Consider the following 14,808-nt stretch of genomic DNA (forward strand, 5'->3'; position numbering starts at 1 on the left):
TGCTAGTATGCTTATCTTTCCCAATTAAGAACTTAAAAAATGAAACCCCTTGTATTTAAGTATCTGGTGTACATATTTCCTTAAATGTACAGGGACAAAGTAGACTAAATGTCTGATCAGAACTTAATTATTTAATAAGAAAATTATTAAAAAACACTGTGTTCAAGTGCTGGGCTGAGCATTGTTTTGTTTAGGAGAAAATGAATTTTTTTTCTAAAATAAATTTAATTTGGCACAAAAATTGCAGACAGGGATTATTATAAATAAATACAAATATAAAAAATGATTTTATGGATTCATTACTAATAGTGACATTATGTAAAAAGTTTAGATTCTTACAAAACTGGCCATGGTCAAGCTTTTTTTTTTAATTTTCACAAGGGGCTTTAATTTTTGTGAAAAAAACTTTGTTTTTCTACTTTTATCAAAAGACAAGATTTAAGTCAATTTGAAAATTATAATTTTTCCACCCAAAAAGATTTCTGTACATAAGAGGTGTTATTTCTATCAGGAAGACAACAACTCAGCAGACTTGTTAATAACTTTCTCACAAGATATCTCCAAACTGATAACCAAATAGTACAATATTATCAAACAACTTGGATAAAAATCAAAACTTCAGCACCACAATTGCAACTTTCATCAGGTATATCTTGGTATCATTGCAATGAAGCTTCTCTATCAGTGAGATCTCATCTGGACACTGATAATAAAAACAAAGACATCATCTGCATAAGAATTAGTTGTTTCCTCTGTTTAATGTCTCCTTTAATATCACGCTGGCTGACAGGAATCCTGTTGTCGTGTCTCAATCAGTTTATTTCTTGATTTCTTATCTGTCAACAGGTTTTTTCTTCATTGTATAGAATTTTGTGCAGAATATTCAAGTGAAACTGGTTGTTTTCTGCTTCTACTTAAATGGATGGATATCTAAAGAAAATACCTAGCATGTGCGCTTTTGAATTATGACACAATCCCAAATAGTTTTCATTTTATTTTCTGTATATAACCTTAAAATGTCAGGGTTTTTGTTATAGTTTGCATGAAGACTCAGGAGTATAATACCTCTTGTTAATCATCTGTTAATCATCTGATGAGCAGACACTGTGTGAGCAGGAGCAGTCATTTCAGGTGCCACACATGAATGCAAGCTCTTATGTCTGTGTGACCAAATCAATTTAAAACAAAGTTAAATCTGAATTATTTATAATTTTATTAACCTAACATTATTTTAACTGCCATAAGGTCAGGTCATCAGCAGTTACCCCTTACACAAGCTAGGGCCTCAAGCACTCATTTCCCTCTCTGATAGTACATCAAATCCTTCCAGGTCACTTTCTAAATACAGGCAGGGATGACACCAATTTCCCCCTATTTCACCCATGAATCTCCACTAAATCTTAAAAGAATTCCTTCCTCAACCCATCTCTTGTATGACTATGATGAATAAGACAAATATCAGTAGACTTCATTTACATAATCACTTAAATGATAGGGGCTGCAATTTTGTCGTGATAAAATTTTCACAGTTAAGAATTAATATTCATGCGGGGAAATTAGTAGGACTGGAGGCAGTGGAGAGGAACTAGAGATTCTTTGTAGAGATAAGATGATTGCCCACTTCTCTGATAAAGTCATCATCAAGAGAGTTAGTCTGACTGCTGCCTGAATCACAATAGCTTACGGTAGTTCTCTGGTGGGCTACCTGTATGAGGGACAGTCTATAAGACTTTATTTCTCAGTCACAGAAGGGTTTGCAAGGTAGGTGTTTCAATTCAAAGTTAAGATATTACTAGTAGAAAAAAAACAAGTTCAAAATAAGAGATGATATAGGAGCAGATTGAAAAATGTGACAGGTGAGTGAGTCGAGACATCTGATTGGTACACTTGATATGGCAGTTGGTTCTTTTGGAGATTTGTTAGAGCAGATTTTCTGATATTATGAACTTGGTCAACTTGAAAAAATGTTTTAACAATTTTACACTGACATGTAGAATGTGAACTAGGCCATTCACAATTTCTTTTTTTATTTGTCTTTATTTTTGAAATGTATAAATATTTATTGACTTTGCAAAGCTTGTGAGGGTTTAAACAAATGACTTTTCTCCCTTAAAGCTTAAATTGTTTCATGAAAAAGTTCAGCAGTGGGTTTCACTAAGAAAATTGCAAATTCATACTTTAACAGCATAACTGATTACATCTCTATTGGGTGGGTGTAAGATGCCAGGATTATGGACGTAAAGGTCAACCTCTTTTTTTTAAGTGTAAGTTTGTCTATGGATGATTATCAATCCACAATCTTAGGTACATGCCCAACGTGTTTAATACAACTTGTCTCTGATGTGAAAGATAAAGCTAGAATAAACCAAGGAAGAGAAATACTTTTTTGTCCTTTCAAGCACTATATCAGGAAGCATTATGCAATTTTTAAAATGATTTCACATAAAATAGAAAGCAGTCTATTCAGTACAGTTTGCAAAAATGGTTGTACACACACACACACACACACACACACACACACACACACACACACACACACACACACACACACACACACACACACACACACTAGAAGAGTGCAGACCAGGACACCTCTATTCTAAATATCTGATATTTAAAGTTAGGTCATCTTTGATCTATCCTGCAAATTCTGTATAAGTCCATTCTTCTTGTTCTTTTTTTTAAAGTAAGGCCACTAATTAACATACCAACAAAAAATAACTTACTGTTATAATTTCTAATATTATTAAAGCTTAGGAAAGCACTGAAGAATTGAGTAAGATACTGTAGTAATAGGCTTTTTTGCATTAAAACTTTGTAACCAAAAGCCACATATTTATTCAAGCGTTATATGCATTACAAATCTTTTTGTAAAATTGACAAAATCTATATTGTGATATTTTGCATTACTCTTCCCAAATCAACATCTTCCATCTTCTTTAATCATTTTGACTTGGCCCAAGTGTTTACTTGCATAGTGCCACACTAGTTAATTATCTAGTTATATATCTATATATAAATATATAATTTCAGAATACTCCTCACAGTAATTCAGAGAATGCAGAGTGCCATACCTTCAGGCTGTGTGTTACACAGACTGATATTCTTTACCACACTAGTGTTGTCTGCCACCGGTCAGTTTGGAGGTCCAGTCCGACAACAACAGCCACCCCCTGGACCCCCTCCACTACAGCAATGTCCATTTGCCTCGGCCTGTGACTGCCGCGTGGGGCCCCCCAGCAACATGGGGCGTGTGTGGGAAGTGGTGTGTGGAGAAAGAAACATCGGACCGAACGTTCCAGAGTTTACAGAGGACCCGGAGTTGATTCCAGACGCCAAGCAGGTGAACCTGACTTACAACAGTATAGCTGTGATTCAGAACAATGCTTTCAGCAAACTGGTAAGCAACGGGGCAACATGGTTCCTCCAGGTATTTTTAGAATATAACCAAATTGATAAAATTGAAGATGATGCATTTGCTGGGGCAGAAAGTTCCATAACTGTTCTTAGCTTAGCACATAACCGACTAACAACCATTCCTCCTGCCATCACTAAACTTAAAGGCTTGATCACACTTAACCTGCAAGATAATATGATTACTTCTGTCCCTGCTTTTTCATTCAGTGGCTTTGAAAGGTTGTCTTATTTATGGCTAGACAGAAATCAAATTAATTCCCTTGCTGCCAACGCCTTCTCTGGTCTCACTGGTGAACAGGTCACTCTGGGTCAAAATCAATTGTCAGCTGAAGGTATCAACCCTAGTGCCTTCACTGGTGCAGTCAGAGTCACTTTTCTTTCTTTTGGAGAAAACAAACTCAGCACCATCCCTACACCTATTTTCAAAGATACTCCAGGATTAGTGTACCTCAACTTGTCTGGAAATGCCCTGGCTACTATCCCTCCTCAGTCTTTTCAACAGCTGGCTGCTCTGCAATACCTGTACTTATCTGATAACCAGTTGTCCTCCCTCAGCAAGGAGTCTTTCTTTGGTCCACAGCAAACTCTAGGCTGGGTCACCCTCCAAGGTAACCAGTTGACTGAAATTCCCCAAGAAGCTCTGAGTTCCCTCCCAAACTTAAAGACTATCACTCTAGACAACAACAAAATTACCAAGGTGGACTTTTCAACACCATTTGCAAGCAGAGGCCTTGAAGTGGTTTCACTGTCTGATAATAATTTGCAAACAATCCCTGAAAATGCTTTCAATGGTCTACAGGGTGTACAAAATTTGATGTGGGTTTACTTGAATAATGCCAGCCTGACTAACATCCATCCCAATGCATTTGGTCCTATCAAACCTTTGGTTGCTAGGCTCTACATTTCAGAGAACCAACTGACAGAAGCTGCCCTCCCAGCCTTCTTCAACTTTCCCAATTTGGTCTTTATGGATATTGCAAATAACAGTATCAGTCAAATCCCCCAAGGAACTTTCCAGAATATCAGAACTTTAGAATGGCTGTCTCTGGCTAACAACAAGCTGTCTTCCCTATCCCCTGACGCATTTGTAGGTCTGGAACAGACTCTCCTTTTCCTTCATGTGAGTGGTAATCAACTGAGTACTATTGATGGTAGAATGCTATGGAATTTCCGTAATTTGAGGGTGTTCAACTACAACAACAACCCCTTGGTGTGTAATTGCTCCCTGCTGTGGATGAGAGAGGTACCTTTTGGATCCGAGCCTGCTTTCTGTGCTGAGCCTGCTGATTATAGGGGTACAGCAGTGGTGGCTTTCCCAGCTGATTCAGCCAGCTGCCTCCAACAGCAGCAGCCCACACAACCAGTCCAGGGGGGTCTCCCTGTAGAGCAAGGTGATGGCAACCAGTTCCCCACTGGGCAACAACCCCCAGCCGAACAGCCACCCCCTCAGCAACAACTCTGCCCCTTCCAAGAAAAATGTAACTGCGCCTATTTACAAGTGGGTCAAGGTTTCTGGTCTGTACAGTGTGTGAATGCTGAATTTGGTACCAATCAGGTTCCTCAGTTTAACCCTGTTGATATGCTGGGTAAAGAGGTGGTCCTGGATAACAATGGGATCGAAGTGGTTCAGGATGCTGCTTTTGTGAATCTTGCTGGAACAACAATTTTGTCTATCAGAGGTAATAATGTGAAGTCAGTTGGAGCAAAAGCCTTTGTTGGGTTAGAGCCTACCTTGCGGGTACTACACATAATGTATGGTGGCCTAACAACTTTCCCTATGAATGCTATAAAAAATCTGACAGGTTTGGCTGATTTAAGTTTGGCTTATAACAATATCACATCTATACCTTCACTTGCTTTCCAAAATTTTCCAAATTTGATTTCTCTTGACCTTTCCTTTAATGACATAACAACTATTGATCAGTTTACCTTCACCCAATTTGGTGTCCCTGCCCCAGCTCCACAAAGAGGAGCACCCCCTCCAATTCCAAATGTGATCAGACTTTCTGGAAACAAAATTAAGACCATAAGTCCCGAGGCCTTCCAAAATGTAAAATCCACACTCGTTGAGGTCCACCTTGATTCCAACAATCTAACCCAAGTCCCCACGCAAGCCCTCCGTTATTTGCCAGGTATGGTTCTACTTAACTTGGGTGGCAATGAGATCACATCCATTCCCTCTGGTGCTTTCCAACCTCTTCAGAATCTGAGAACTCTTGTTTTAAGCGGGAATAACATTGCCAGAATTGATGCCCCTGATGCTTTCATGGGTCCCCACCTTGCTCTGTCTGAGCTCAGAATGGACAACATGGGGTTGACGTCCATCCCTGCCCAGGCACTCTCCACTCTGGCTTCCATCAGGGCTCTTTCTATGGATAGAAATAAAATTGTAGAGGTTGCTTTCCCAGCTCGTATGGAATCTCCAACTGTTCAGTTTCTGTCCCTTGCTTCAAATGAAATTTCCTCTATTCCAACCAATGCTTTCCAAGGTCTTGCTAATAATCAAGCCCCAATCGAGCTGGTTTTGACCAATAATAAAATTCAGAATATTGGTGCCGATGCTTTCCAGAGCATCCGTCTGCAGTTGGTGTCCTTGTCTCTTGCTGTCAATGAGTTGACAGATCAATCACTGGGTTCTTTGAATGGTTTAGAAAATCTTATGGCTTTGGTGTTGACCAATAACAGTTTGACTGAAATTCCAGCTGATTCGTTTAAAACAAACAGCAAAATGAGAATCCTAAGACTGACTGGTAACAAACTCAGGTCTCTCTCTCCTCAGGCTTTTAATGGGCTCCAATTTTCTCTGGAAGAGCTGCACTTTGACTATAATGAACTGACCACCCTGGATTACTGCACCTTCAGGTCCCTGCCTGAACTTAAGGCAGTATCTTACAATAACAACCCCTGGAAGTGTGACTGTGCCATGGCTTGGGTGAGGAACACCCGTTATCAAATCACTGCCCCGGCCACTTGTCTCCAGCCGGTCAGCATGAGAACATCAACAATATGGGACTATCCTATTGACCAGTGTCCAGAGACCCTCCCTGATTGTGACAGCACTGATACAGTGGTCATGCCCACCTCCCCTCCTCAGCCCCAGTGTCCATTTACTGACCAATGTAACTGTCAGTTCCAGAATCCACTGTGGACTATTTTGTGTGTTGACAAACCTCTAGGTGAGACAGTGTTGCAATTTAATCAGGTAGATAATTATGGGAAAGTCTTGTATCTTATCAACAGTGGTACCACAACCCTCCAGAACAATGCCTTTGTCAGCCTTGTTGGAATGAGAGGTCTGTTAATTGATCGTAACAACATTAAGTCCATTGAAACCTATGCATTTAGAGGTTTGGAGCAGACTTTGGGAGATCTGAGAATAATGAATTCTAGTTTGGAAGAAATTCCTTTGAGGGCCATGGAAAATCTCACCTTGCTCTTCAACATTGATTTTAGATTCAACAAAATTGGTGCTATCCCTCCCTATGCCTTTGCACGTTTCCCCTTCCTGAGAACCTTAGATCTGACTGGCAACTCCATCCATGTTATTGGGCCCCTGGCTTTTGCTAGGTTTGGTAACCCAGAGGGAATGGTGACCACAGAGATCAAGCTGATTGATAATCAAATGTACAAAATGGAAGAAAATGCATTCACAGAGGCTGTCAGTGGCTCCTTCACTCTTAATCTGGAAAGAAACAATTTCACAGAAGTCCCCTCCTCTGTTTTCAAGGACGCCCGAGGTCTTACCCTTTTGAATCTTGCTGGGAATCGTATCAAGGCAATTGGTCCTAGAGCATTTTTAAATCTTGTGAAATTAGATTCTCTCTTGCTGTCAGGGAATGGTATTGGTAGTATTGATGATGAGGCATTCTTGGGCATTGATCACTCATTAAGAGTCCTTGTTATAGATGGTAATAACCTGGATAAAATGCCAACTAAGGCAATTGCTTCACTTCAGAATATTCAGGCTTTAGACCTTCAAAACAACAGGATTACTGAAGTAGATTTCTCAGAGCCTATGCTTGGCAACCTCCTAAGCTTTGTTGCACTGTCTCTAAATCCTATCAGAAGTATTAATCAGAATGCTTTCATTGGTCTGTCAAATGTGCAATCTCAATTCCTGGAAATTCACTTAGCTAACAGTCAACTTTATCAAATCCACAGAGATGCCTTTGCTCCTATCAAAACTGTTCTCACAAAACTGAACCTGATCATGAACCAATTGACTGACAGCAGTCTTGGATTTCTGCATGATTTGCCAAAGCTATTCTCTCTCCATATGTCCAATAACTCCCTTCATGACATCCCACCAGCAACATTTGCTGGAACACCAAACATAATGGAGCTTGTGCTGGAAAACAATCACATTAAAGAGGTGACTCAGGGTATGCTGTATGGTCTGGGTGAGCCTCTGGGAGCACTTCTACTTGCTGGTAATGAGATAGAGTCCATAGAACAGTGTGCGTTGGACCACCTGCCAAACCTTGCTACCCTAACCCTCCACAGTAATCCCTGGAAGTGTGACTGCAGTGTAGCCTGGATGAGAGTTCGTGGTTTTGAGCCTCTGCTGATTCCAGCATTCTGTGCCACCCCAGCCCAATTTGAAAACACTACTCTTTTGACCTTCCCCATTAATAACTGTGGCCTGACTCAGCCCCTCCCAGCCTGCCCTGACATGACCTCCCCAGTGACCTCAGCTACCACCCCTGGGTATGTGGGACCCACCACCACCCTCCTCATCCCCCCTGGGGCCTGTCTTTACAACCCTGGCTGTGACTGCCCCGCTCCTGAAGGCAGTGGTGCCTGGGCCATTACCTGTCCAATATCCATAGACATGAGGGTGCCTCATTTCAACTTTGTAGATGAGAAGGTGAAATACATTCATCTTGAGTCATCAGAACTCAGTGAAATTCAAGACTTTGCCTTCACCAATACCCCCAATATTTTCCTCCTCAATGTTACTGGTGCTGATATTCATAACATAGGTAGATATGCTTTCTCTGGCATGGAGCAATCTCTTCAATGGCTGTACATTACAGAAAGTAGCTTAGAGGCTATCCCCATTGAACCCTTGGAAAACCTCACTTCTCTGACTTACATGATTTTGAAAAAGAACAAGATCAGCTACATCCCACCCAATGCATTCATACGTCTGGGCTCTCTCTCAGTCCTCGACTTGTCTGAAAACAAAATCACCACCATTGGACCTTATGCCTTCTCTGGATTTGGAAATATGGTCGTTAATCCAAACTATAACTTCCATGCCATCAATCTCACCAGTAACCTGATCAGCAGTTTTGATAAGACTTCACTGACCGATGTCCGAGGTAGCTCTCTGTGGCTTTATTTGGATCACAATGAACTGTACACTTTCCCTACTCTGGCTCTCAGCATGCTTAAAAATAACATCAGTGGTCTTTTCATGAATCATAACAAACTAACCTCAGTGCCTGCAGGTGCTGTCCAATCTCTCAGCAATCTCTACAGTCTTGGACTTACTGGAAACCAGATCAGTTCAGTTCACCCCGAGGCTCTTGCAGGACCCTCCTCTACACTATTTTATGTTGGTCTAGATCAGAATGAATTGACTGAAATGCCACTGGAATCTCTCCAATCTCTCTCTAATCTTGGCCAGTTCACTTTTGCTGATAACAAACTAACATCTCCCAAGATCACCACCAAACTGAACTCTGATAAACTAACATCTATTGACTTGTCTGGTAATGACTTTGAGACTATCCCAGCAAATGCATTTGAAGGTTTAAATCCTAATGTACAAATGAAGGAACTCCGACTTTCAAATTCTAACATCAGAACTATTGAAGAAAATGCCTTCAGTCCTTTAGAAAGCAAAATTGATGCAGTTTATCTAGATAGTAATAACCTGGATGAAAAATCCCTTGTTGCCATTGGTGCTTTAAGCAGTCTGAAAAAACTGAATCTCAGTGAGAACAACATTGAAACCATCCCTGCTGGCAGTTTTGAGAACACCCCCATGCTGGACGAGCTTCTCCTCAGCAGCAACAACATTGAGTCTCTCCCTGTAGGAGCTCTGGAAGGACTGGAAGAGTCGCTGACACACCTGGCCATTGATGGGAATAACATGGGAACCTTAAGTGAGTGTATACTTAAAGATTTTGACATGCTCAGCTCAGAGGAAGCTGTTCTGACTGCCCACAACAACCCCTGGGTATGTGACTGTGACATGGCCTGGTTCAGAAGGTCAAAGTTCATCACTCCTGAGATGCCAGACTGCAGCCTGCCTGCAGTATACAGAGATAATACCATTGGTGATTTCCCTATTGATTCCTGTCCTAACACTCCCATAGACTGTACCAGTACAACCACTACTTCTACAACAGCTTCTACAACAAAGTCCACAACAGAATCAAGTACACTGTCCACTACCACAGAGTCCACTACAGTGACCACAACAGAGGCTACTACTGTAACTACTACTACTAAGACCACAGTACCTTCCAGTACAGTATCCAGCACTGAGGCCAAGACCAGTACAACCTCCAGTACTGCTACACAGGCCAAATCAACCATGGCAAGCACCAGCAGCAGCGACATGGCTGCAACTAAAAAACCAGCCACTACAACTTCTAGTACAACTTCAGAGAAGACCACCTCTAAAACCAGTGCCCCTCAGACTACCACATCTTTGTCTGGGGAAGCTGGAAATATTGGCAAACAAGAAGGTAATGAAGGAGGACTCTCGCAAGATACATTACTCATCATCATTGCTGCATCAGTAGTGGTTGTTGTTCTTATTGTCATTATCATCATAGTTGTGGTTTGTGTGAAGAAGAAAAAGGAAGGTGCCCCCAAGCCAGAGGCCAGTAATGGACATACAAATGGTGGCTATGTCAATGGTAACGGACACACGGGAACAGAAATGGCAGACATGTAGACATAATGAACTTTATGTGAAACAAAACCCCCAAATGTGTAGACTATACAACATGAAATGTTGCCTAAAATATAGACATGAATAAGACAATAGAATGGCTTCTGCATTCATAAAAAAGTCTATATTGTAATTTAATGTTTAGCACTACATAATACATGAGACTCAATGTCCATGTCTTAATCCAATAAGCTTTATATTATTTTCAAGCTTTAAAAAGATATTTTAAATAAGTATTTTTTGTTCCCCAGGAAGGACATGCATTGTCAAGTTGTCTTTATCATTTATAATAAATAGACACTACTCTGACATGTTATAGAACCATTAAGATTAAATTTGATGGAAAAAAGACACACAAATTAACATAATTGTGCAATCAACAGGTTTCCCACAGGAAATCTCTCCATACATATTTATGTGTTCTAATGTCTATCTTATGTAAATAATAATTAGTACAGTTTATCAAGGATAGTTTCTGCACTTATAATAATGTAAATATATGCACTTCATTTGATACATGACTCACATGATGATGTAATTCAATGTATATAGATCGTAAGACCACACTCAAATGTCATATATTGTGAATACTGTAGAGTAGAGAAATAGTTACTTTATGGTAGTAAGTCAAATTATTAATCATCAAAATAAAAAAATGCCAAAATGCCTACTAAGTGCAATTTAAAACTTCTCTCTCTAATACAGAGTTGATGAAGTACTCAGAACAAGGTTGTAAACATGAGTATCACTCAGTTAAATTTATGAATTTAAATAATTGTGATTATATATTTTTTCTTAAATAAAAAAAACTGTCAATAAAGTTATATGGACTTGTTTTTTCATGAAAATAAGAAATGGAAGAAAGAATGAAGGTGGGGGAAGGAAAGGGGGAGGGATAAAGACAAAATTTCATAAAAAAAGATGGGGAAAATATAAGAAAAAAAAAAAACTTCAAAATTTCCACTTGGGAAAATGGTTCATAACAGATGAAAGAAATAAGAGAAACAAGATCAAATGCGAATCATACAGGGAAACATAGCCCTCACTTATAATGAGATAGTACTCCATTTGAAAATGCCATGATTTACTGCTATCAATACTTAATCTATTTAACATTATATTTACTGCAAGGAGGAAGGGAGGATGGAGATGTCACTGGTGATAGGATTGGCTGTAATATGAGCTTGTGCTGTCAACCATATAAAGCCAAGATAGGACAGTAATAATAAGTAGGGTCTTCAATTATGGTTATAACACTTATTCAAATGATACAGACTGTGGCACCACAGGTCGCTTGGTTATAAAATGAAATAATGAAGTTCTCCACTCTATTTCTATGAAATGAACGATAAAATAAATATCACAAACAAAAATAGATTTTCAAAAATAAAATGATTGGGTGAAAAAATTGATAGGGTCCACATCTAGAATATCTCTCATACAAAACATTTGCTGCTTTCATAGATAATCTAATATTTGTTTTAATCTTTAAAGATCAAAGGAATTCCTACCTGAAAATAATCATCAAACTTGAGTGCCCTATTTGCCTCCCAGTCATATCCAAACCTCTTCAACTGAATGCAGAGCAGTGGGGGTAATGCTTTGATGCACAATCTCTTCACTGTGTCTCTCTATACAAAATTTAAGTCATAAAATTTTAACAATCTCATAAAACTTTATATGGCCAGACCATACACATGTTATGCATGAATTGTTCTATAGTGTCATTTCAATTTCATACAATATCTTGATCTCCAATCAAGAAAAAAAAAAAAAAAAAAGAAAATTTGATGAAACAGGGGTTAACATTTATCAAAGATGAGTAACTCTCAATTATATAATTATACAAATTTGTAATGCATAAAACATTCATAACTTATCATTATATCAAAATGAAAGCTTATTAATACCCATAAATAGCATATCCATTCACTGACAAACCTTTTCCCCACATTTTTCACAAAAGTAAGCATTTTCTCCTTCCAACAACTCTCCTTTCACAAACTGGTCTAAAGAATCCTGAAGGGTTGTATTTTTCACAGTCAAATTCAGAGCATAGAAAGCCTCTTCTCTTTCATACCTGAAATGAAGTGTATGCTACATTTTTTCAAACAGTTCAGCTTGGATAAAAAAATTTCTGTCATTTATTGAAGTGTTTTGCTTCATATAAATCAGCTCTACAAAGTCTTAGGCTTAGGGTAAACATATTTTGTCTTACCGGTGAGGACAATCCCTGCAAATTTTCTGATCAGAAAAGATACCCTGGAATCTTCTTTTGAAAACAGTTTCTCGCCCAATTTTCTGCAAAAAGAATTTAAACATGATAACTGATTTACAGAAAATAAAAACACAAATCGACCCAGTCTCCTGATTTTCATTGTAAGAAATGCAATAAAACTATCAATATGCCTCTTCTAATCCATTTGTTTAACTTGTTGGAAATCGATTACACATAGCTTGCACTAAAAACAAATTTAGTTATTTGATTTATCACAATCATAGTAATTCTATCACCTTTAAGTGTTCATCTAGCTGGTCTATCAATGCTGTGAAGAAGTCAAATGCATCCTGCTGTTCCCTGATGTTGACAGTCTGACCCCAGAGCTTGAACACTTTCCAGAATTTCTCTGGTTCATTGTACTGAAGTTTGCTTTCCATAAGATTGCCAAATACATGCTGGATCTGGTAGAACACACTGAAAGGTTGATTAACACGTTAAAAATGTTAATTCAATGTTAAAGAGTAAAATAATTTTTTCAATCTAGAAATAACCAAATGTAGTTAAAATGGCAAAATCACATTCAACAAAAAAAAAGACAAAAATATATTTAAAACATTATACTAAACAAGGCAGCAAAGCTGTCAAATGTACAGACAAAAAGCAGGAAATAACTATGCACAAAATAGGCTACTGTCAATTCTGATGCAAAAGTACATTATGTTAAACTGCAAATTCAACATCAAATTTTAATTATGCTCAACAGGTAATACCAATGTAAGTAAAATGTGTAACAAGCATAAGGCTTCAGGCCCATGGCAGTTCAAGTTCACACTTTGAAAATGTATAACTTCCAGAAAAAGAAGCCAATTAGACTGCTTTTCCAACTCAGGCTGCATTTTAGTCCTGTATTTCTTTTCTGAACGTTTGGCAATCATCAGTAACATGGTTTTCCCATAATGGTCATCATGGCAGCAGCACCCAAAATTGTGTTTTCTTCTATTCTGATGCAATATTACATAGTGGTTAACAGCATAATGACCGTCAATTTTTAATAATAAAATATGCGTATCATGGATTTTCAGAAAATGTGACTAGCATGTGTCTTCAAGCCCATGGAACTTCAAAGTCACACCTTGAAAATGCCAATATGTGAAAAATTAAATTTTCACAAAAAAAAACTGTTTAACTAGCAGAAAGAATTACCAAACAGACTGCATTGCCTACTGAAGCTGTATTTTAGTCCCATGTTTCTTTCCTGTAAGTTTGAGAACAGTAAGTGACATGATTTTTCTTAAATGGTCATCATGGGAGCAGTGCCCAAAATATTTTTTTCCAAATTTTGATGCAATATTACATAACGTTTAACAGCATAATGACCATCAATTTTTAATAATAAAATATTAGTATTATGGATATTCAGAAAATGTGACTAGCAAAGGTCTTCAGGCCCATGGAACTTCAAAGTCACAACTTGAAAATGCCAAAATGTAAATAAGACAGCACTGTTCTGAAATGTTTTTTTTTTTTTCCATTTTTAACACTTTTTTAACATAAAACAAAATTAACAGTTTACTGCCATTTTTATATGTCCAACTAAGAAAATTGATGAGATGTGAAAAATATCAATAAAACGGTGTCAAATGTCCAATTTCCTCCATTCTGAGTTTCTGAACATAGTGAATGATTGAATCTTACAAAATGCAGTGTATGAGTTTATTTCCATTTTTGAAACTTTATTACACAATACACGATAACAAGTTTACCATCATTTTTACAAAATCAACTAACAATGTTGTAAAGATGCAGGAAATGTCAAACAAACACTTTTACTTATCTTATTAATTAAATAATGAAACTGTTAACATGCCTAAAAATTGAATCTGAGGAAATGTGAAACAAGACAGCACTATTCTGAAATGGGTTTATTTCCATTTTTAACACTTTTTTAACATAAAACAAAATTAACAGTTTACTGCCATTTTTATATAATCAACTAAGAAAATTGATGAGATGTGAAAAATATCAAAGAACAGTGTCAAATGTCCAATTTCCTCCATTCTGAGTTTCTGAACATAGTGAATGATTGAATCTTACAAACTGCAATGATATGAGTTTATTTCCATTTTTGACACCTTATTACACAATACACGATTACAAGTTTACCATCATTTTTATGTAATCAACTAACAATGTTGTAAAGATGCAGGAAATGTCAAACAAACACTTTTACGTATCTTATTAATTAAATAATGAGACTGTT

General features: G+C 37.9%; 2 protein-coding genes across 3 annotated transcripts in view; one reads left to right on the top strand and one right to left on the bottom strand.

The window, feature by feature from the left end:
* Positions 1-14,808, bottom strand: part of LOC106173016 (ubiquitin carboxyl-terminal hydrolase 24) — a 46,835-nt gene that overhangs the window by 11,893 nt on the left and 20,134 nt on the right. For both annotated transcript variants that reach the window (XM_087002567.1, XM_087002566.1), the window contains exons 39-42: positions 12,842-13,022; positions 12,546-12,628; positions 12,269-12,407; positions 11,839-11,958 (exon numbers count right to left, since the gene is read on the bottom strand). In XM_087002567.1, the coding sequence (XP_086858693.1) occupies positions 11,839-11,958; positions 12,269-12,407; positions 12,546-12,628; positions 12,842-13,022 (523 nt within the window). The remainder of the gene's footprint in view (positions 1-11,838; positions 11,959-12,268; positions 12,408-12,545; positions 12,629-12,841; positions 13,023-14,808) is intronic.
* Positions 1,834-11,151, top strand: LOC147764379 (uncharacterized). Its single transcript, XM_087002568.1, has 2 exons — positions 1,834-1,856; positions 3,034-11,151. The coding sequence occupies exon 2, from the start codon at positions 3,059-3,061 to the stop codon at positions 10,328-10,330; it is 7,272 nt and encodes a 2,423-aa protein (XP_086858694.1). The 5' UTR covers positions 1,834-1,856; positions 3,034-3,058; the 3' UTR covers positions 10,331-11,151.

The sequence above is a fragment of the Lingula anatina genome, chromosome 1, assembly GCF_051362555.1.
Source record: "Lingula anatina isolate TDL-2025a chromosome 1, LinAna3.0, whole genome shotgun sequence".
NCBI lineage: Eukaryota > Metazoa > Brachiopoda > Lingulata > Lingulida > Lingulidae > Lingula > Lingula anatina.

What these genes read in the sequence shown, in the direction of transcription:
- LOC147764379 (XM_087002568.1), top strand. Translation starts at nt 3,059, where the DNA reads ATGCAGAGTGCCATACCTTCAGGCTGTGTGTTACACAGACTGATATTC.